Consider the following 24006-nt stretch of genomic DNA (forward strand, 5'->3'; position numbering starts at 1 on the left):
ACAAAGTCACCATGTCAACCTTCCTGTCCATCATAACCCCCAGCATGTTGGGGGAAGGGCTATGCAGGCAGTGGGAGACAAGACGTCCCAGAGCAGCTACCTCCCCAGTCCCCATGCTCAGAGCATACCAGGTGAAAGGAGGCAGTGTGCACCAGTGACTAGGTACCAGGGCTGTGGCCCTAGGTACAGGGAGAGGCAACAGAGAAGGAAGTCAGAGGTGACCGGCACTTAGTCTATCTAGACTCTGGCACAGGGTCCCAATTTCAAGGGAATTACGAGAAAATGCAGGACTGCTGTTCCCAGGTGTCCTGTTCTGTGTTCCTCCTGCTGTTGCTGCGATTGCCTGTGCTACTTGTTACAGCCCATCGTGTCCTGAGCCCTCACCCAGAACCCATCTACCCCTATCATGAAAGCTTTGTTAGGTTATCTGGCTATCATAACTGGATGGGAAGGCAGAGCCCAAAGGAAGAGGAGGTTCTACAATACTGTGATGGTGAATTTGATGTCTACTTCCTCTTTGACATGTAAGTGATCCTTCCCGCCCTGGCTCTGGGTGCCCCCCTCCAAAGCCTCCATCCCCTGGCAGAACATGGCCTAAGGGGGTGCCGGTTTCTGCCAGAAGAGCAGCAAGAGCAATCTGTTGGTGAGATTAGAGAATCGGAACACTCTAGTTTCCTTTATGTCTAGAGAAAGAAAAGGTCAGGATGGTTCCTTGGACATTCATGTCTGACTCATATATTAGGTTCATTTTTATTGGTTTCCTTACTGGAATGAATTTAAAGAAAATGAGTATGCACCTGCATTCTTGCCCAGGTGAGTTCTGAGGACTGGGGAAGGGAGTCACCTGGATAAAGGCTCTGAAATTCAAGTTTCTGATGGTCCCAGGGGGACCACAGTGTGAGGAAAAGATGGAGGAAGAAGGATGAGAAGGGAAGACAGATGAGACTGAGGGTCACTGAGAGAAAGGTTTTTATCAGGGGAGGATGGATCCAATCTGTGTTTCATAAGGGACACTGGCTGCTCTGGAAGGATGAAGGACAGATCTGGGACTGCAGTGGGAAGAAGGGTCCTTGGAGACCCACACAGACTGACTGGGAGAAAAGCAGGTGCCAGCCCTGCAACGGTGTGAACAATGACACGGGCAAGGAGACAGAATCCAGGACAGCACAGCACCCATAAGCCTGGAGTGGACAAAAGAAGAAGAGCAAGAGAGAGGCAGAGCTGATGGACGCCTACTCTGGGAACGAGGCTCAAGAGCCGTGCCGCCCTGGTACACTAGGGAGAGAAAACAATCGCCACTTCCATGGCTGAGTGTCTGCCTCCTCTGGTCCCCACTTCTCCCGGTCTCCTTTGGGTATGATGACTGTGGTAGCTGTTGGATAAAGCAAATCAGAGTCACTGATCTCTGGAGCTAGAGGCTCTGACTTCCTTCCTTCTCTGCAGTGTATAGTCAGAATGAAGAGGGTGTATCTGCTCTGTATTGTCCTGAGAAGAGAAAGGACTGGGTTGGAATGGGGCTTTCCTAGGTCTGGGTCCCCAGGCCTCTACTCTGTACCTCTACCATACAGAAGCACCTCTCAACACCCATCCCTGTACAGACCACAGTTCTCTCCCAAGGCCCCTGTCTGCCAGGGCTTCACCTCTGTGGCAGCTGTGCATGAGAGACAGGGAACTGCCCTTGCTCTGTGAGGAATGGAAACCATTGCTCTCAGGACACATGTGTTGAGGCAGGACTTCAGAATCTCCTCCCGTTCTTTTGCTTAATAATCCCCCCATCGCAGCCTTTGTCTGTTGTTTCTATCAGCAGCTAGCAACCTGTTGGGAAGTCTCCACTGGAAAAGAGGCCTCAGCCTCTCAAAGTGTCACTCCTTCTTGGCCTCGGGACAGATGGTCGAGCAGCAGATATCCTGTTCATAGACCCCTGCCCCATCCTATAAAAGAAAGAAGGACCTCCTGTCTGCCTCTTCTTAGGGCACCTCTCAACTCCCTGTACTGGACTTAGTGACCCAATAATTGTCAGGCACTGTAGCATCCCCTGGATATGCCAAATACATGGGTAGTGCATGAGGCCTGGAAAAGATCTGGGTTCAGAACCATGCTAAGTGTGAATACTATCAAGAGTGAATTTCAGCTTTTAGAACTCACTTATCTGTCTTGTGAAAAGCAGATTAGCTGATATCACAAGGCTGACCATGGTATGTGACAATCAAACATATGAGCATGACCTTCAGGAAAGTGACATGAATGGGCATAGGGATCACCGGAGGGAGAAGTAGAGCCTGTTGATAGATAGCTCTGATTCATAGACCATAAAAGGCATGATCCAACACAACTCAAGGAAAGAACCCAGGTGGAGGTCCAGCCTCAGTTTTACTTTATATGTCTCTAGGATCAAGAATAAAATCTGCCCTAGGCTCTCTTCTGCTCTATAACTAGAGTTTGCCTCACCTTTCCATAGTTGTAAGATTCCAAAAAAGTTGGCCTGAGGGAAGTGGGGGAAATATGAGTCCCACTAACCAGAAGGCCATAGAAGGTCTGGCAGGACTAGAAGGGCCTGTGTTCATCTTACCACTGAGAACAGTGATACCAGGAATGCTTTAGCTAAGCCTGTGCCTGCCTTCACCTGCCAGTGTCTGAACAGAAAGGCCCTCCTGAGGGGTGTGGTGGCACACGCCTTTAATCCCAGCATTCAGGAGGCAGAGGCAGGTGGATCTCTGTGAGTTCAAGGCCAGCCTGGTCTACACAGTGAGTTTCAGGCCAGCTAGGGCTACAGGGAGACCCTGTCTCAAAAAGACGAAGAAGAAGAGGAAGAAGAGGAAGAAGAAGAAGAAGAAGAAGAAGAAGAAGAAGAAGAAGAAGAAGAAGAACAGATGGAATTCTCAGTGGGACACAGATTTATTTCGCACAGGGCACCTTTCCCTCAGGAAGGGAAAGATGTCCACGAAGGGAAAGATGGAAGGGGAGAGGGGAAGGAGGAAGGGGGAAGGGGGAAGGGGGAAGAAGAAGGAGGAGAAGGAGGAGAAGGAGAAGAGGACTTCTTCCCAACAAGAATGACTGGGCTCTGCAGGCTGCTGAGAAAGTTAGGCTACTAAGCAGCCTCAGCCTATGAGGAACCTGGGTGAGTGTGAGAGTGTGTGTGTGTGTGTGTGTGTGTGTGTGTGTGTGTGTGTGTGTGTATGTGTGTGTATGTGACAAAATCAGGGGCACTTTTTATGGGGAGATGGAGAGGAAGGAAATCAGTGGGGAAAGGGAGGGAAGACAAGTGAAACCGATGAGGGGAGAGGGAGGGCAGATATGAGCCAAGTAAAATGATGCACAAATATGAAAACATCATAAAGAAACCCATTTGAGGCTGGAGAGATGGCTCAGCAGTCCAGAGCACCTGCTGCAGAGGACCCAGACTCAGTTCTTGACACCAACATGGCAGCTCACGACTGTCTGTAATCCAGTGCCTTCTTCTGGTTTCCATTGTATACACATGGTATACTTACATATATGCAAACAAATACTCATACATGTAAAATAAAAATAAATCAACAAAAATTTTTAAGAAACTCATCATTTTGTATACTAAAAGGTAAATTAATAGATTTTTAATATTTTATTTAATTTTTTATGTCTATGTGCATTGCCTGCATGTATGTAAGTGCACCCACGTGGTGCAATGCCCACAGAGGTCAGAGGAGGGCGCCAGATCTCCTGGAACTGGAGTTATAGATGGATATTAGCCACCATGTGGGTGCTGGGAATCAATCCCAGGTCCTCTTCAAGAGCAGCCAGTGCTCTTAAGTGCTGAACCATTTCTCCAGTCCAATTAATAATAATTTTTAAATATCAGTCTCGGGCACTCACTTTCATGGCTGAGGCCCAGGCTCCTGAAGAGAATATCTCTATCCGCCTCTGTGGGTACTGGGAAATCTAGAGGAATGAGAGGAATTTGGGGTGTCATGAGAAGGTGATAAACAAAAGCCTGCAAATGGATCACCACCTGAGGGGCAGGTAGAGGTCTCCTGGAGTGACCACTGCTGCAGTCAGCACATGGGAGAGGATGTAGCTTTTTCAAAAGCCTGCTGGAAGGTGGGAAGACAGAAGCTACACCTTCCCTTTCCATAAGCCACTTCACTGATGTGACTTGACCCTTGTTATTTTGTTTTGTTTTAGCTCCAGTAACGTGGTAGACTGGACTGACTTATTCACATCTTGGGAAGATATGGTGGAGAAGTACTTGAAGTATGGCTTCTGCACATTGCAGGCTCCCTGCAGGCGTGGTCCACTGGCAGGCTAGGGACACATCCACTAGAACTAGGGGCATGGGAGACCTTGTATAGAGAGCACAGACCAAGGCTAACATGTAGGCAGAGCAGGTCTCCACAGTATTGGCTGCTCCTACCTGGGAGTTAGGGGACAAGGGTAAGGAAAAGGGATTAAACAAGCAAAGAACATAACAGTAGAAGAAATGTCAGGTGGGAGGGAGAACCCCATAGAGGAATGTGGGTGTCACCAGGCCTGCTCAGCATGTGTGCCAGTTAGTTTTAAATATCAACTTGTCCCAACCTAGAATGACCTGGGAAGAGAGTCTCGTCAACTGAGGAATTATCAAGGTCAGATTGGCCTGTGAGCACGTCTGTGAGGGATTGCCTTGATTGTTAATTGATGCAGGAAGACCCAGCCTATTGTGAACAGTACCATTCCTCCAGCTAAAGGGTCCTGAACTATATAGGACAGCAGAAAGCTAGATGACTTGGAGCAAGCAGTCAGCACAAGTGTGTTTGTTTCTCTCTACCCTTGACTGTAGATGAGATATGGCCAGCTATCTCAAGCTCTTGCCATTGTAACTTCCAGGCAATTAAGAACTGTAACCTGGACTTGTAAGCCCAAAGTAAATTCTTTCCCTCCCCTAAGTTGCTTTTGTTCAGGGTGTTTCATCAAAGCAACAGGAAAGAAACTGGAAGAGCATGTGTATATATGTCTATACATGCATATATGTATGTCTACATGTGTGCACATTGTGTGTGGGGGGGTATCTGTTGGGTACTGGAGTACAAGGATGGAGAAGAGGGCCATTCTGGAAAGCCTCTTTTTCCCTGGAGCCCCCCATCTTCATAGGCATCAGAGCACTTCACCAAATTATCTAGACTCCCCATCTCTGCAAAAGAGAAGTAGTAGGAGATTTGGCACATGTTCCCTTCCTGGCTGCTCCCTGATGGGCTGGGGATCTGTTTCATTGCCTTCTCACAGGCCATGTTTTGTCCTCAGCCCCAAACTGCGGATGTCCTTCATTATCTTCAATAGTCAAGCGCAAATCAGGATGCCACTCACCTCAGACAGGTGGGTATTGTCTGAACATAAGGAACTCCCAGAATCTGGGGGCTCACAGGGACCTTCATGTGGCTCCCATGGTTGCCTGTGGTGGCTGGTTGGTACCCACACTGACTTCTAGCTCTAGATCACTAGACCCTTTGAATCTCTGCTTCACTGGAACCCACAGACTCTGTGCTTCCAGAAATTCTCTCCCTGTTTCCTTCATCAGTCCTGAATCTTCCCTGGGCCCTGACTGTGACAATACATAGGATCCAGGGGGCTGTCAGGGCAGATATGTGCCCCCCCAAACCTTAGCCTGTGTGGGGCCTGCTATCAGTTGGTCACTGTTTGCTTGAGCCAGTGGGCTAGGCAAGGAAATAGTTGGGAACCAAGGGGGAAGTGCTGGGGCATGAGAAGGGCTGCTGGGACCCTCTGTGATCATAGGGAGGGAGTCCCCAGGGCTAGCTGCTGCAGGTAGATATGAGGAACAGGCAGCTTACACAGGGAAGGGGCCCCATTTGCCCAGAGTCCCAGAGGCAAAAAGTTAAAGGTCTCTGTCTGAGAGGGAGCACTTTGAACACCCTAGCTGGGACTCCATATAGAACAAAGAGAAGGAGGAAGGGAAGGGAGAGAGAGAGCGAGAGCAAGAGCGAGAGTGAAGATAGAGAGAAAGAGAGAGAGATTTTAAAACTGAGGTGAATGTGAAACTATAGAAAGCTTTTGTCCTGGCCCTGGAGAAAAGCAAGGAGTGAAGTGGACAAGCTCCAGGCCTGTGGAGACAGCACCCCAGGTTCATCAAGGACGAGCAGGAAGGGATTGGCCCTCAAAGATCCAGGGAAAGCCTTTGAGGTTTGCCCTGTCTTGGATTTGGAGAGACCTGACTAGGTTGGAGGTAACGGAGAAGACATCTATGGGACAGAGTCTATTAGGGAGCTCAGAGAGATAGCAGGACTAGGCATAGTGGGGAAGGCTGACCTGAAGAGGGTAGACAGGGCTGGGCTGGACAAAGGGGAGGGGTTGGGCTAGGTAGAGGGTTAGATGGAGGGGAGGAGGCTGGACTTTGTAGAGGGGAGGGGGGGTTAGGCTGGACAAAGGGAGGGGGCTAGGTTATGCAGAAGGTAGTTACTTTACTGGATATGTTATAGAAAAATCAGAGACTTAAGAGTCCAGGTTAGGTGAGGAGAGGGAGTTTAATTTTATGCTAGTGGACTGACTCATTTATGGAAGGATTAAGGTAAATTGAATTCCTTCTCCTCACCTAACTTCAGCTGTGGTCGCTGCTTTTTCTGTAACAGAGCGGAGAGGAAGCTGAATTGGAGTTGGCAGACCCTGGTTTGCCAACCCTCAGGCATGGTAGGCATGGCCTCCTCAACCTCTAGGCAAGACTTAACTGGTCCAGCGATGGAATCCTCACAGCTTAGTTCATGGCAGGGTCTAACTGTCCTAACAGGAAGCCACCTCAGAGTTCACTCTAGGTCATCTTGCTGTGCCTGCTCAACCTCTAGGCAAGACTTAACTGGTCCAGCGATGGAATCCTCACAGCTTAGTTCATGGCAGGGTCTAACTGTCCTAACAGGAAGCCACCTCAGAGTTCACTCTAGGTCATCTTGCTGTGCCTGCTCAACCTCTAGGCAAGACTTAACTGGTCCAGCGATGGAATCCTCACAGCTTAGTTCATGGCAGGGTCTAACTGTCCTAACAGGAAGCCACCTCAGAGTTCACTCTAGGTCATCTTGCTGTGCCTGCTCAGCCTTGTCACATTAGATTATGCTGAATCTCACAGCCCCCACTTCCTGTCCTAGATCAGCCATCAGAGCTAGCCCTGCCTGTCCCATTGTGTCCTATCTGTTTTAGCAGTGCCTGACAGGCCATGTTCCCTTCCAGTCGGGGGAGCAGCCAACTACCTCATGGTCAGCCTTCAGGTCTGACTCACAATTTTAGGCCTTCTGTAACACATGGAGTCCACAGTTGGCTCAGGTCTAAGCAGACTGTCTGCTGCCTTTAGCAGAATAAAGGGAAGGGAGTCAGGCCAGGGCTCTATGGCAGTGGGGATGGGAGCTGGGCAGCAGCTTAGCAGGATGGCGTGGTCCCCCTCAACCCTACCCACTGAAAATTAGACTGCTCAGAAGAAAGGTGACCTTGTTATTAGGGTTCCCATTAGGAATGCAGGTGCCCCTGGGAGTTCCTGGCTCAGATGTACACCCCCAGGATGCTCCCATGCTCATCAGGGATGGTGTAGATAGGGCCCCTGTTGAGGTATCCACTGTCTGAACATTCAATGGCAGGGATGAGCTCAGAGGCAGACCTTCTTGTAGAACCCAGTGAGCCCCCCGCCAACTTCCTCGGTGCTCAGGGGATAGAATAGGGGTAACGGCCTCGTTCCCTCTCCACTCTGACAGTCTACACAGTGATAAAGCTGTGGTGTCAGCACTCTTCACCTTTCTTTTTTCATCTTCAGAGCTGCAATCCGCCGTCACCTCAGCGCCGTGCGGAAGCTTCAAATTTTTGGACCAACATTCCTACACACGGGATTGGAAAAGGTTCAGAGGGCTAGAACCACTGTGGGTGTTGGCTCAGCTTAGAGTACCACTGGGCTCACCTCACCATGTTCCCAATGTTCCTTCATTTCCCGGCAGGCAAATGAACAGATCCAAAAAGTCAACTTAGAAGGTGAGCTGCCTGTGCCTTCACAGGGTGGATCTCCACAGAGCCAGGGCTCCCTGTAGAGTCGGTGTTCAGATCCCTGGTCCTCTTCCATTCCCAATTCTCAGAGCCAGTGCTCCCCTCTCTGAACAGGAGGACCCTGTGAGCATATTACCCCACCCCCAAGATACTTCTGAGAGGGCTAAGAGACTGCGTGTAGGCTTGTAATATTCTTTTTCACTCTGAGGTTCTTGGCTCACAATGGGCCTGTAAACAGACAGAAGAAAGCACAGGGGCCTGAGCAGACCAAGGACCCAGGCAGGGCATGGAAAACAGTACTTGGTTCTTTGTTTCCTTTCCTCTTAGCTGCCAGGCCTTGTTCTTCCACCTCTTCCCGATTTTTGGCCTGTCGTCTGAGCCCACGTATCAGCCAACATAAGCAGCCCATGCAAAGCTAAGACCAATGTCCCTCTGGGCTATTGTCCAAGGGCACTTGCCTAGAATAGGCAGGTCCAGGGGAGAAAAGATGCTAAGAGGATTTGGGATCTTGTTGAAGCCCCTCTGACCAGTAGTCCTTATCCACTGGGCCCACTGTTGCTGGGAGGACAACCCTGGGACTGTGCTCAGAGCTGGTGTTAGCCTCACTAGGCAGCATTGGCACAAGAGTCTGTCCACTCCTCCTACTGTCCAGGGACAGCTTTGAAATATCGGGTGTGATTTGGCTGCCCTCAGAGCACAGGTTGCAGAGTTCATCAGACAGTGAGTGTCCAGGTAACCTGGAAGGCAGGGCCCTGAGCTCCCTAGGGGTTCTGTATAAGACGTGCTGTGTCTGGGCTCCTGTCACAGGAGACTGAGGAGTGGGGACCACCAGGTCTGCCTGTAGTGGGACGTGCTGGGCCTTAAGCACCACACTACTCTATTTCTTTGGCAGCTACCAAGAGATCTAGTCTGATCATCGCTGTGGTTTGGGGAGAATTGTCACCTCAAGAAGTGAAAGAGTCTAAGTGGCAGGTGAGCCGAGCTCATCCACCCAAAAATTTCATGTATTTTGAGGATGTAAACTCAACATTTCTTTCCTTTTAGGCTAACAGGGCTCGGAGCATGGGGGCTTATGTTTACTGTGTCGGTTTGGGCAACTATAATAGAAAACAGGTAACTCAGCCCAGGTAAGCAGGTGCCCTCTGAAGCCTGTTGGGAAAGGTTCTCAAAGGCAGCTACCTAGACCTCCCAGAAGATGATCTGAACCTGTCCCAGAGGACATGGACAACAGGTGGCCCAGTAGAAGCATAATCAACATGGTTGAATAAGCTGCTCTCTCCCCTAGACTTTGGGTGGGGGCCAGCATTTGATCTTGATGTCTCCCAGTCCTCATCACCTGAGAGCAAGAGGCTATGCCTCATGTTCAGGGACCACTTGCATCCTTTGTCTCCTGACTGGGCGCTCCTGATACCACCTCTCTTTTGTAGATGAATGAAATTGCAGACAGCCAAAACACAGTGTTCATTGTAGAGGGCTCATCTAAAATGCTACATGAATTAGTTGACTCAGTGAGTTGTATGGGTGTGAGTGGTGTGGGTAGCAGCATCTCACTGGGCCCCCAGTGTTCTCATTGCCTTTCTACCACTCTCTGTCAGATTGGAACAATGACCTGCCTTGAGCTCAGATACGTGGAGCCTTCCCCTCTATGCATAGGAGGTGAGATTTGAAAAGCACCTGCTTGGGCACAAAGCTGTGTGTATGCATATGTGTGCAAAGGGTGCATAGTATGTGTGTGTGTGTGTGTGTGTATGTGTGTGTGTGTGGTGTATTTGTGTAAGTGCTGTTATGACGTATGTATTAATGTGGGTACATATCAAGTAGGTGATGGATGTGACATATGGTGTGAGTGGCAAAGTCTGTTTGCCGTATATCTGTTTTGTATCCCTGCCTGTGGTAGGTACATGGATGTAGTATGTATGATATATATTTTTGTGTTTGTTGCTTGTATAGCTTCTGTCTTATGTCATGTGTTGTGGTATGCAGGTGGTGCTTCTTATGTTATGTGCATGCACATGATGTCTATGCTGTGTTTGTGAGGCATGTGCTGTGTGTTTTTTCTATGTTCATAAGCTCTAAGTGGTGCCTATGTGTCATATGTGGCTTATGTGGCAGATGTATATAATGTGTAGGTTATGGGGTGCATGTGACATATGGCATGTGGTATGCATATTTGGTATGCGATATATTTGCATACAATGTTGGACAAGAACACATGGGACATGTGGTGTGTCCTATGTATTGATGCGTACTGGAGTGTGTGGTGGGTGTTTATGGTTGAGTAGGGGGTGGTGGCAGGCATATTATCTCCATAATTAGGTATAATGCAATATAAATTTGTCAAGGGGTATGTGTCAGAGGTGGCAATGTAAGTATGTATGTGCAATTGCCATCTTTTTATCTCAGAGCAAAAAAATTTCATTGTAAAGTAGGAAAAACATACAGTACTTTCAAGACTCTCAAGGAAATCCTAGAACGCAGCAACATGCAGAAAGCCAACACAGTTTGAGCATCCTTCATCCAAAACCCTTGGCTTTAGGACTGGTTTGGATACTGCACTGTTTCATACTGGTAATATTTACATAGACATGACAGATATCTAAAGGATGGGATGCAAGTCCCCTCATATACACTGCACACACGCAGCCTAAAGGTGATAGCAGACATTTTGGGTATGCCAGCATTTTAATTTTGACTCATTGCATGAGGTTAAATGTAAATTTTAAGGATTTTTTCCACTTACGGAACCTGTTGAACCTCAAAAGGTTTTGGATTCTGGAGCATTTAAGATTCCACCTGTTAAAATAAAGGATGCTCAAGCTGTCTGTCAAGAGCAACTCGGCTCCTCTCCAAAAGGCCAGATGCAACCAAAGTTGGAAACGCCAATTGAGTTTCCATATCCATAAATGGAGACAGCAAGGTGATCATATCAGTTGATGAAGGTGAAGAATCGAGCACAGTAGGCATCCACCATGTTACAGGGAGCAGGAGGAAACCTCCATATCTGACAGATAATCACAAAGACAGCCACAACCTCTGGACCTGAATGCCCTCTCTCCAGCCCAGGGTCCTTGAGTCAGTGCCAAGGACATGCTTGTATGGTCTAAAGGGAAGGCTGCATCTCTGTCAGGAGCACTGTGTACATAGGCTGGGTCCTCATATGGCTGGCATTTGCACTCTGAGGAAGAGGGAGAGAGAAATCCTGAGTCTTGTCCTATTTGGGTCAACTCAGCTGTTCAGCAACCTCCAGCCCAGGCAACTGGATCCTGACCTCTGTGTTCTGTAGGACCCCGAGGCTCTAGTCTTGAGCAGATACAACAGTACTCACATCTGAGTTCTGCTACTCATAACACCCACCCTGGGGCAAAGTGCCACATGTGAGGGAGGCTGCATTGTATCCTCCAATGGATAGAAATGGCATGTCAGGACTGTTGAGACCATGGATGTTGCGGTGACAGGTGTAGCATCTACAGGCTGGTAGGTGCTGAGGACAGGTCCTGGTCCTGATATTTCCATCCTAGTCTTTGGCTCTGGGCTGTCCCTGTCCGTGCTGTGCAAGAGTGAGGAGACTGTGGTACTGAGGGGTGAGGCACAGAGGATCCCTCCCACTACAGCATCTCTTCTGCTTCTGGGTAAAGTAGCCAGGTCTTACAGCCATTCTGACTGCTGCAAGTCTCTGTCCCTGGACACACTGGGCAGCTGTGACAAACCCCAGATACTCTTTCCTCAGTGCAGCCGAACCAAGGTGACAGGTGCCTCCAGACACTGCTCAGCCACTGACCTGTTAAACTGTTAGCTATCTTGTCCAAAGCTGTCACACACAGGGGCCTATCACTTAGAGGGAAGCCCAAGGCAGGAACCTACGCCCCAAATGAAGCAAAATGGGCTGTTTCTCAGGCTGGCATTGAGTCCGCCTGTGTGCAAGGGAGGCTGAAGAGAGAAGCCAGGTGCAGAAGAGAATTCTTGATCAACTGCCCTGTGGTATCTGAAGTGCATGGGTGATAGGGATAAGCCAGGCAAGTCCTCAAGGCATCTGTGCAGGACAATGAGTGTGAATTTGCAGGGGGAGAGCTGCAGGAATCCTGTCTGCTTCCTATAGTAACAGCTTCCCAGGTGTCTTGTTTCCTATGTACTGGAATCAAGGGCAGGGAGCCATCCCAGTGGGTTAGGAAGAGCTTGCTGATTCTCAGTGTGTTGAGCTATGGTCCTAGGTGGGTGAGAAGGAATAGATGAGGGAGGATGTGTTGGCCTCTGGCTTTGCAGGTAAGAAAAGAAGTCTCCTGTGAGGGACACGCTTGGACAGGTCAAGGGCCTCCCCTGATCCCTATATGCTGTCCCTTTTCCTAGGGTTGCCAACCTGGAGCCATGGGAATTCAGGGTTGACTCCTTAAGTTTGATGTCATTCATGGACTTATTAAGAATGGTAGAGAATATTGATCAGTGTGTACAGGCCCCCACCAATCTACATTGGTGTGGACCCTTGGTGACACATGAGGATTTGGCTTGTGGAGCCCACACATATTGTTACAGAACCAGCTGCTGCCTGACATGGGGTCCTGGGAATTCTATTTGGGGGTCAGGCCACCATGAACAATGAAGCAGAGGCAATACCCACCTCTTCCTCATGTCTTTGCAGAATCCAAGCCACTGTTTTTAAAAGGATATGGCTTTCATAATGGAAAGAGTCTCGACCAAGTGATTTGCAGATTCAAGTTTAGTAACTCCAAGGTCATCAGTAAGTAAGCCCTCAGTGCCTCTGAGTCACACATCTTCTACACAAATCCTCTCTACAAGGCAAGCCTCCGCCCTTGCTGACCAAAGCCTGTTGGGCACTCTGAGGCTAGAGGCAGTGGGAGCATGAAAAGTGTGTCCAGACTGCTTGCCCAGCCACCTTTCTCTTCATACGCATGCAAAGAAATAATAAATCCCCAGCTCCTAAGGGCATCTGGAGTAGACTTCACCCCGTCCACAAGGCTTGCATGGTGCTGACCTGTTCTTACAGCAGCATCTCCCAGCCTGTCTTCAGCTCCCCATACCCTCCCACCCAGTCTGTGGGTGGGACAGAGCAACAGGCCCTAGACTCAAAGCCTGGAAAATATTCAGAGAATGCCCCCACAAGGATATATTTAACATCATATTTTTATATTTTAAGATGAAATCTTCTATGACAACTGAAGTGTTAGGTTTCATCAATCTGTACCTGAAATTCCTATCCCCTCCCCCAGGCTATGCTGGGTCTTTGCCTACCCTGACCCAGAGTGGCTGCCTCAGTGGGTCAAGTGTACCTACATTCTTCTACCTCCCTGCACCAGGTAGAATGTTATCAATGGTCAGTGCTCTTTTGTGGGGACTTATTTTCTACCCTGAATCCCAACCATTTCACCTTTTTCCTAACCAAATTTTCATTAGTGTTCATGATCAACACTAATGAAGGCAGAAAATGGTTCATAAATTCATGGATAGTATGACCATTGATTTAGGGACAGCAAACTGGTCCAGACTGCAGAAAACCATTTCATAAGTAGCAACACTACCCTAAGGCATAAAAAGGGGAAAAGTACAGTATGTGTAAAATGAAAGTTTAATTTTATATTTTAAGTTACAAGTGTTTATGATTACTTTAACATTGTTTATTATGATTTTTCTAATAAAACCTATACACACTACAAAATAGAGAAATACAAATGTTTTAACACTTTAAAACAGTAACACTAATCCCATGCTCAATGTTAAGTACTGTTAGCACTCTCAAATACCATAAGTTTAATTCTGCCAAAATATGATTAAAACAAATAACTCAGTTTATAGAGAGAAACTGCTGGTTGCCACAGAAAGTTTCCTTTATGAGACACCTAGTTCCCAGCAGTACCCTAGACATGTAAAGGACACAAAAGAGATACTGAGAGGTCAGCGGTGTGACTTGTAGCTTTTCTGTTTGATTACTGATCTATAGGCTTCATAGTCGAAGTGCCCAGGTCATCACAACTATAACCACATCATGGAACGTTCTAAACAGACAAGGAGTCTCTTTGTCTACATATTTAAGAATGACCCGGAAACAGTTCTGACACTAAGTAAATGTCTCTTGAGTGCCCCGGGAGGATGGTCATGGCCTTACTAGAGGTGGCAGAGTAGTCTCCTTGCCCTCTAGCCTGGCTGGGGCTAAGGTTAGCAAGGATCTTCCCTGTCCCTCGTGTCATACTGAGAGGTCAGAGGTGCAAATTCTGGCCTTTGAGATGGAGGAACTCAAAAGGTTTCAGGAAATGGAGATCATGACAGAAAAGGGACTGTCCTCCATGGAGCACAGATGGCAGGACCTCCAGGGCCTTCTGAGGCCGTGCATTGTGGCCTACACAGGACAGAATAGGAACCTAAGAAACTGGGGCTAGACAGGTAGAGAGCTGAGATTCTTGCCAGCAGGGATTCAGCTTCTCCTCTGGAACACGCTCAGGAGGGGAAAAGAGAACGTGGGCTTGGGACTGAGAGGCTTCACTGTCACGGTTATGGGACTCTTCTCAGGCTCTCAAACTCCCACAGGAAAAAAAAAAAAAACAGTCACCAAAAGCCTCTGGTCTGGCTTGCCTAGCTCAGTAAATGGCATTGATGCAATCCCTCTGGCCAGAAATCCCAATGTCATCCTTGATTCCTCCTTGCCCTATCCCCAGACCCACTAGCAAGCCCTCTAGCCTCTAATTCCAGAGTCTGTGAGGCTCCAAAAGATTTGCCACACTTGAACCCAAACCCAAACCTCTTCCCAGGACCTACCCCACCGGTGCACACTTCTTTGTTCCTTTATTTAGCAGCTTAACAACCTCAGAAAATTCTGCCAAAATTCTCAGTTCATTCCCTGACTACTACTTATCTGGTCGAGCTCAGCTTTAAATGTCAGCTCCTCAGAAAAAATGGTCAGGTTCCAAAAACTGATATGGACTTGAAGTACCAACCGCCTGCTTTCAGTGATTACCAAAGTGCTAGGGTGTCAACTTTGTCTTTCCAGGACAGCATGAGGTGACAGAGGTTGATGAATATGACCACTGACATTTCTCTTCTGTCACTTTCTTCAGATGAAAATCCAATTGATATGAACTCAACTGTCATGGTTTGTCCTAGACCAAAGATAAAACAACCCGGAGAGTAAGTGCCCAGAATTCTTGGCTCTATAGATCCAGAGACATTTTAGTGCATGAAATATGAGTTGTCCACTCTGCTGTAGAGCCTCTGTCTGGCTGCAGGTGGGCTCTGGCCACCCTGCCACATGCTTGTTAGTGATCTCCGTCGTGGACAGAGACACTCAGTACCCAAGCTCTGTTCAGGGCAGAGTACAAGAGATGGAGGGCTAAGGGCCGGTACCTGGAGCTCCACACAACCTTCCAGAGATAAAACAACAAATTATACATCCATAAAAATGCACAGCATGAAGTAACACTCCCTTGCCACTTATTCAATATCTGTGATGACGTCAAATACCATGAGGGCCCTTCGTGGCCTGAGCTGTACACTTGGCCATAATTGCACAGATTGACTCCTTGTGCTTGGGCAATGATCTCTAGTAATTCACCTGTCTGTGCTCTGAGAGTCCTAAGTGCTAGAAAGCCAGCGTTGTTACTGTGAAGAAAGCTGCTGCCAAGGCCCTGGACTCAAGGCTGACTCTTGTGGTCTGGCCTTCTGTGCATTAGAACCATCTTAGTTGAAGTCAGCCTGAACAACGGAAGAGACTTCCTTGCCCATACCATCCATGTGAATACGAGCGACTGTGTGAGTACCCTAGTGGGTCCGAGCACCCTGAACCTCTGATACAGACTCCTCTGGGAGATCATTGTTGGGGAGGGTCCTGGGTGGTACCTGAGGGTAACTTGTACACACAGGTGCCTTGGGTGGTTCATCCAAGTTTCCAAGGGCATGGGTTGGTGAGGGAGGGCCAGGTGCCAGGCTGTCTGCCAGTTCCTGTCTAGGAACACATGGAATTCTTTATGGACATCCCAGAGCTAAGAAATGGGAGCATTCTATCAATCTCAGTCAGGGAATGCCAATGAACAGGAGCCCCAGCTACTGACATGGACCTAAACATACTCTGGACCCTACTGACACCTTTCATTTGCAGTGTCCTCAGCCACCCCTCCTCCTCTCCCCTCTCGCTGTCCAGCTGCCCTTCTGCCACCTTGCTCTCACTAGTGAGTTATACTATTGTGGTGATAGGGGTAGGGCTGTCAGGAGTGTGACCTGCTCTGCTCAACCAGGGCCTCTGGGAAGAAGAGTGCAGCTCCCCAAGTACTGGGGAAGGCAATTCCATCTTCTGGGACCTGAGTCCCATGCACTGCAAAAGGAAGGTGTGCCTAAGAGAGGGAGGCCTGTACCCATTTACCACCACCCTTGATTCCCCTTAGCTCATGAGGAACCCATAGAACTCACAGGCCCCTGTGGCTGTGCCTGGTTTGTCCCTTACATCCATGCACAGGTCAATGGGCTGACTCATGCATTTCCCCATCAAGAATCTACCCATTGCATTGCCCAGGCATACACAGTTAGCAAAGAGCCAGAGAAGCCCCATGTCTCCAACCCTGTCAGTGACCATTACCATCACCACTACCTTCCTCATGGCCCGTGTTTTCAGCCAGGCTTTTTCTGGGACCCAGGGACCTCCTCTTAGTGTTCTCTGAAGCCCTTGCTCTAAGCAAGCTGTGACCCATCAGGAAAAGGCTAGACAGGTGGCAGCTTGTTGTCAGTGACAACCAGGAGAGCAGTCCCCATCTTGAAGCCCCAGTAGGCTAGGCCTGAGACAGGACTGTGTCTGAGCTCTGAGTTCGCAAGTACCCATGAAGAAAAGAGCTACGTCCCCTATGCAGATTGCAAGCTGGGGCTCAGAAGAAAGAGCCCCAGGCTGAAGAGATGGGAAGGCAGGTTAGAGTCCTAGATATCTTGTGAGGGGCAACAATCTGGCCCTATCCCAGAGATCGGGTCACCTGTAGTCTATTGTCAGCTGGAATCACAGTGAAAGCTGGGATCCAAAGAGTGCAGAGGATTATGGGATGTCTTCACCTGGGTTCAGGGTAGAGCCTTGGAGCAGGACCAGAGCTGGGTAACAGACCCATGCAATAGCCCCACTGTTGTGCTTTTAGGCTGGGTAACCAAAAAGAAGGGAGAGAAGGCACTCGGATGGCACATGCTGGGCATCGCATCAGGCACTCCTTGGTGCTCCACATTAAGGCTGGACTGTCTCCTAAGGATGATGATTCATTCATTTCTCTCTCTCTCTCTCCCTCTCTCCCTCTCTCTCTCCCTCCCTCCCTCCCTCCTTCCCTCCCTCCCCACAGATTGTTCCACCAGCAACCACTGCTGTCCCTGAGACCTCCACCCTACCCCCAAAGACTATCCCTCCAGAAGCAACTTCAACCACCCAAACTTCTCCACCCACAACCCCAAAGACTACTACTACCCCCCAAACTGTTCTACCCCCAAAGACCACACCAGTCCAAACCACTACTCCTCCTCTACCACCTCCCCCTCCCCCTCTGCCTTTGCCTCCACCTCCACCTCCACTTCCTCCTCCACCACCACCTATGACTCCAACTTTACATCTGCCTCCAAACATTCCACTCTCACCAGCTGAGCCAAGCAAGCCAGTGCTGCTCAGCACCATAGTGCTAGTCCTGCTGCTCATCCCCGTGCTTCTGTGGTGGATCTGGTGGCTGTGCTGCAGGACGGTGAGTGTCCTCTGCCCACTCAGGGACATGGATATTTAGAGCCTGTGGATAGTTTCTCCTCTGACCCCGAGAGACTCAGCCTCTGTCATCACAAACCCAAACCCTACACTCAGCCAGGGAGTCTTGCCCAGGTCAGCACAGGTAGGTAGGTGACACTGCCTTGGGCCCTGGAGAAAAGCCTCCCCAGTTCCTTTAGACCATCTGGATGTATACAGGTCTCATGTGGACAAAAATTCATGGGGTGATGCCCGTGTATCAGGAAAAGGACAGGATTCCCAAGAAGTATTGATGGGTCTAAACAAGGTGATGCAAATCAAGCATGATTAGTAACCTCTAAGACAGAGGTTACATTAATGCAAACGTAGGTTTTTGCATGTTTGCAGCACCTTTCACCATTCCTTCATCTGCCATTACTGAGTACCAGTGTCTATGTCCCCAACCTAGGCTCAGTGAGTATAGGGCCGGTAGTCCACAGTCACTTCTCATGCTTGAGGGTGAAATGTCACACACCCTGCAATGTGACCAGGGCCTGAGTTAAGCAGAGTAGGAACAAAGGGTGATGCTAGTACTCCAGGTGGGAGGGATGGCAGAAGAGCTGGTGAGCTGTGCTGGGAAGGAAAGTTCCAAAGAGTCAAAGAGAAAAGAGCCAGCTCCAGGTCAGTCTGAAGAGGACAGAGCACAACACACAATTAGCAGATTACATCTCTGCCTAGGGAACCACAGAGAAAACCAGGGATCAACCTAGTGGATGAAGAAGCTGTGGAGGAGCTTCTCCCAGAGGGTGTGGGATCGGCCTCAAGTGGAGCTGGGGCTGGTGCTGGGCACTCACTGGGGCTTTCCTCGGGTCACGTGGGACACCCTGGCACAGCGCGCACACACACACACACACACACACACACACACACACACACACAATCTGGCACAGCACGCGCACACACACACACACACACACACACACACACACCTGGAACCATGTTCTGTCCCCTGCTCCAGATGAGGGTCACCTATAGGTCTTGAGATACAGCACATCTATGTTAGTCAGCCTCTTGTTACTGCAACAAAATACCTGAGATAATTAACTTTAAAAGAGAGAAGTTTTATTTTGACTCATAACTTTGGGAGGCTTCAGTCTACAGTTATCCCAGTGAGTTTGAGATTGTGGCTCATGAGGCAAGGAAATCTTCAACTCATCTCAGAGAGGGAGAGAGAGAGAGAGAGAGAGAGAGAGAGAGGAAGAAGGAGGAGGAAGAGGAGGAGGAGGAGGAGGAGGGAGGGAGGGAGGGAGGGAGGGAGAGAGAGAGAGGAGAGAGTCTCATAGCCCCATAAACCCATTCTAGGATCCACTGCCAATGACCAACTTCCTCCCATTGACCTCCCACCCCACCCTGGTCCCCAGCATCAATACACTTATCCAAACAATAGCACCATACAAGCTTCCAGCTCACTCCTGTCTGCTTCATCCTCTAGCCTGCCAAGTCACCGCCAGCACCTGCACCATGGCCAGAGAAGGTAAGTCATGCTTTGGATCGTGGTATTGTCACATGTCAAAAGAAGTGAATGACCAGTTCAATGAACTGTCGTCATAGCTTGTGCCCAGGACCTCCCACTACCTTGGCAGAGACGTAGAGGAAGAGGAGGGTGAAGGAGGGTCTGGGAAGGCTGTAGGACTCACACTATCACCCAGACAATGCAATGACACGTTCGCAGCACCTTCTGATCTGAACCCTGGTCATACAACCAGCATGCACGGCATTCCTACCAACTCAGTGGTTTTGGGGGAACTCCATAAGATTCTGCCAACAGTGTCTGCTATGTCTCCATCTCCAGTCTGGGCATGTTTTGGCTCCTTTAGTTCTGTCTTGATACATGACTTCCTGTAGGGCCAAGAGCTTCACTGGGGTCAGTCTAGGGATCCCAGAGCTGGAGAGGTTGAGGATATCCTGACTGGGCCCAAGCTGTGAGAGATGTCCCCAGGGAGCACAGGGACCAGGTAGGTGAGTATCTGTGGCTTGGTGGAGTAGGGACCAGAAGAGGTAGTGAGAAGCTGGGGCAGGAAAGGCCTGGGCCTGGCTGAGGTGGGAACAGCCTCCCTGTCTAGATGGAACTGTGCTGGCCACAGAGTGGCCTAGGGAGGCTGCTTCTGCCAAGGCCATAGCCAGATAAAGGAGACAGTCACCCCGCTAGTCCCCACCCTTTGTATAACCTTCAGGTCAGGCATCTGCCAGGCAAGGATGGTCTTAGGAGAAGCAAGGACACAGAGGTGAGCTGTTGGCACTTTAGGAAGTTCCGTATCTGCAAAGCAGAAGGAAGAGTTCAGCTGTTCTTCTCATGGAGCACCTCCCCAGGGTATGGGATGTATCCTTCCATTCCCTTCCAAACAAGAGCTGAGTGGCCCCACAGTGCCAGGAGATGCACAAGGCACACTGTGCCCGTTCTAGGAGCCATAGACAAGGCTCAGAAGATTCTTTTTCTTCCTACCAGCTCAAAAAGAAGTCACCTCCTCCCCCGGCTCCTTCCCCAGCACCTGCACCACCTGTGAATGTGAGCCCCACGGTGGTGATCATCTGCTGCTGTGCCTGCCAAGGCATGTGTGTGAGCAGAGCCATGGAGGTGAGAGAGTTCGGGGGCTGTGACTCCAGGCTGGGCACAGGCCAGGCACAGCCAGTTCTCACAGCAGAGACTGGAGTGTGGGAGACACAGCTCTGTGGGACAGGCCTGGATCCATTTGTTCCTAATGATACCCAATGCCTGTCCTTCCTCCTGAACAGCACACAGGGCTCCCTGCCTCACCTTGGCCTCTCTAAGTACTCCAGTCTCCCTTTGTAGTATCCAGGTTTTAGGGCTGACCACTGCCTGCTCTGTCTGGGCAATCCCTGGTCCTCAGAGACATTGTCTCATCCCCAACAGTGTCTCTAATGTTAACCCCTAACATGTGGGTGGTTGAATCAAGACATACTGGGTGAGAAAGAGGTTTGCAAAGTCAGGGACAATACAAACAGAAAGGAACATCACATTCCCAAAACACTTACGCCCACCATGAAGACAGACTGGGGAAAAGCTGGTTTTCCTGGCCAGCCTGGGTCCAAGCTCTTCATGCACAAGAAGAAGAGCTGACCCAGTGGCCCTGCTGTCTGCTGATGGGCCAAAAGAGTAACAGAAAGGAAGATATTGACAGAGAGACCCTAGAGAGCATCACCAAGCTCCCTGTGTGGAGTTTGGCCTTGGGAAGCAGACAGCCATTCCATCTGAGCCCCTTCCTTTTCCCAAGAGGTTGAAGCCAATCTTGGGGGAAGTAGAAGTCAGCCAAGTCAGTAGTCCTAGGCCCTGAGTGGAGAGGATCCACAAGGTCAGCACTGAGGAAGAAAGAGTCTCCAGTTCCTATGGGCTTTGTTCTCTACTGTCCTGACTCTGTAATGAATTTATCACTTTCGAACTTTGGGCCCTCTGTAGCCACCTAGGCCAGTTAAGAGCCAGCCCTGCCCCTCCTTATGCCTGTGGGCCACAGAGAAGCCAATCTATACCTTACAGAAAGGAAGCCTCTGACAGTGACATGGCCTAACCTGAAGGGCCTGGTTCCACCCACTCCACAGGGCCCTTGAGCTGCAGGGCTGAGGCCGTGGGGTCCTCCACCACTAGGACCATGGCTCTTCTGGCCTCTCTGCCTTCCTCTATTCTCTGCCCTGGCCCAGGGCACCTGCCCCTGAGAAAGCCACAGGCCTCTTAACCTGCCTCTCCTGTGTGGCTCTGAGTACAGGCCCTGCCCATTCCCAGGCCTCCTATCTAGGCCTGTCCCAACATCATGGTTTCCCTGGAGTCCTCTGCTTGCCACAAAACACCCCTCATGCTTCTGAACCTAGATTCTGAAACTCTCTGTGTTCCACAGACACCATTCCAGAATTCAAGGTTGTAGACTCCTCCCCAAGGAGCATCCTGGGGCTTGACCTCAGAGTTCCCTGAGGATGGAGTCCTAGGAGACATGGATCCTTGTGCCTTCTGGGGTAGAGTGCCTTCTGCTGCTCCCTCATGGCCACATGGACTTTTCAGGGCAATGTGACCATGTGCAACCTCCATTCCCCAAGCTGCCACCAGTTACCACTGATGTGGTCTCAGTGCAGCAACCAGGTGAGTAGGACCCAGGGCCACTCCCAAAATCAGAATGGCTGGCCACCACTGACATGCTTTCCAGGTAGTAAGTCTCCAGCTGTGGCTCAACCTTGTACTCACCCCCAGTTCCTCCAGAGCACATGCATCCCTCAACCTCTGCACCTGTCGTGAAATGCTGTACCTGGAAGTCAGGAATTGTACTAGTTGAATAGAAATCACCTCCCCTTTTAGCCTTCCTTGGCACAAAGCCCCTCCTCTACCTACAAAGCGAGCAGGGCAGAAACTTCCAGGACCCCACTGCCTGCATCCTCACACCATCTCCCTGTGCTCTTCATTCATGGGCTTAGATTATATAGGGTTTGCCCACATCTCCAGCATGTTTTTCCATTCCCAAACCCTTAACCAAGCCACCCTGAACCAGGAAATGCAGCCTTCTAGCCTGGTTCCAATGGCATCTCTGTGCTCTAATCGTCTTGTCTCCCAGCAGGGGCAGTGTGCCAACCTTGCCGTCCTGAAGGCCCTCTGCTCTCAGGACCCCTGCATCCCTGTGGCCAGCCTGCCACCAAGCCAAGAGTACCTGCCCCTGGCTGTCTGCTGTAGGTGCCACCATCTCTCAGACAGTTGTTCCACGCTGCTACCTCTGCCCTCTCCCAGAGCCCCACTGACTTCTCAGGCATCACAGAGCCAAGATTGAGAGTGTGGTTCTTTGTTGCTGCATTGGAGCCATGTATCAGGTCTTGAGTTTTAATTTTTAAAGGGCTGGAATTTGTTGCTGATCAGTAAAGTTTTCCACCTGAAGATAAACCTTAGATGTGTTTATGCTGCACCCACCAGAACCAAACTCCCCAGTTTCATATACCTAGGTATGAACAAGTCCCAGAGCTTTGTCACCAAGCATTTTGACACATAGGTTCTTATGTCAAAGTCTCTAGGAGAAGCAATCCCAAATTCATTATGAGAGTAAATGCAGTAGCTGTTATGTAATTGGTACTGACTGAATAGAATGGACAGAGATGGCTGTACTGTTCCCCTGTGCGTAGAGGTTGTATGAATTCTTGGAATTACTATTTCTTGTCCACCCCACCCCCAACTTTGCTGTTCAGCTCCATCCTGAGCCTCACACAGTGTGTTCCGTGACCTGGGGCAGGGAAGTCAGTGGCTGTTTGGCTTCGCTTAGATGCTCATTCCCAGAGCAGCTGTGGGTATTTAGGTGAACAAGCAGCCCCTCCACATCTGGCTTTTTGTAATTCACCCTGGAATGTAAGGCCCACTTGGTCAACCATCTATGCATGTATATGTGTGCATGTGCATGTGTGCATGTGTGTGTTCACATAGATGCTTGTGGATTGTGAGGGTTGTGAGCACACATGTGTAGAGGCCAGAAATAGACATCAGGTGTCTTCCTCAATTGCTTCTCCACATTATTTTTTTAATTATTTATTTAATAACCACATACTTAGAAGAAGCATTTCATTACAACAGCATTGACATATTCAATAACAATTTCCTGAGCTAAGATGCATCTCTTTCAAAATTGACTGTAAATTTTTAGGTTTACAGTTGAATTATTACAGTTATACAATATTGTACTCAGTATAAACCCTATAAGACATAAAATTAAATGAGGTTTCAACCTTTAAAAAATATCTCCATTTCATTATTAAAATACACGGTTTCATACAGAAAAATTAATTTTTAATGCAATTCACATTAAGATGTTTGCACATGTGTTTCTAATCTCTATATATCTGATTATTACTAGTCACAGTTACTTTCTGAGCTCCTTGGCATCTGAGCATGGATATAAAGTCGTCAGGTAGATTTCAGCGGTAATTTTTCACATCTAATTATTAAAGAGTAAATTTTTACGCTTTGAAGAATTATTTTTTATCATTGTTTTTATTTTTAATAACTACATGATTAGAAGAAGCATTTTACTACAGCTTTAACATATTCAGTAACACACTCCAGAGCAGGAGTACATCTCTTTCACAAGAGGGTGTAAGTATCTAGGTTCACAGTTGAGTTAATACAGTTATACAGTACTGAACTCAGTATAAGCCCTGTAAGACATAAAATTGAATGAGTTTTTAACCTTTAAAAAAGATCTCCATTTCATTTTAGAATATATTGCTCCTTGCAGAAAGACTAATTGTTTTTGCTAGTAACACTGAGATGTTGGCACACGCATCTCTAATCTCTATGCATCTGACTGTTACTA

At 48.9% G+C, this 24006-nt stretch overlaps 1 protein-coding gene across 1 annotated transcript in view; it reads left to right on the plus strand.

Moving 5' to 3' along the window:
• The first annotated feature begins 282 nt into the window (after positions 1-282).
• Antxrl (ANTXR like) overlaps positions 283-24006 on the plus strand; it is a 79212-nt gene continuing 55488 nt past the window's right edge. Inside the window, exons 1-10 of the mRNA XM_029564054.1 lie at positions 283-524; positions 4162-4230; positions 5257-5328; positions 7760-7862; positions 7938-7971; positions 8876-8955; positions 9028-9096; positions 19149-19190; positions 20163-20291; positions 21726-21803. Of these exons, the coding sequence (XP_029419914.1) occupies positions 283-524; positions 4162-4230; positions 5257-5328; positions 7760-7862; positions 7938-7971; positions 8876-8955; positions 9028-9096; positions 19149-19190; positions 20163-20291; positions 21726-21803 (918 nt within the window). The remainder of the gene's footprint in view (positions 525-4161; positions 4231-5256; positions 5329-7759; positions 7863-7937; positions 7972-8875; positions 8956-9027; positions 9097-19148; positions 19191-20162; positions 20292-21725; positions 21804-24006) is intronic.

Source organism: Nannospalax galili, unplaced genomic scaffold, assembly GCF_000622305.1.
Source record: "Nannospalax galili isolate Female #2095 unplaced genomic scaffold, S.galili_v1.0 scaffold996, whole genome shotgun sequence".
Lineage (NCBI taxonomy): Eukaryota > Metazoa > Chordata > Mammalia > Rodentia > Spalacidae > Nannospalax > Nannospalax galili.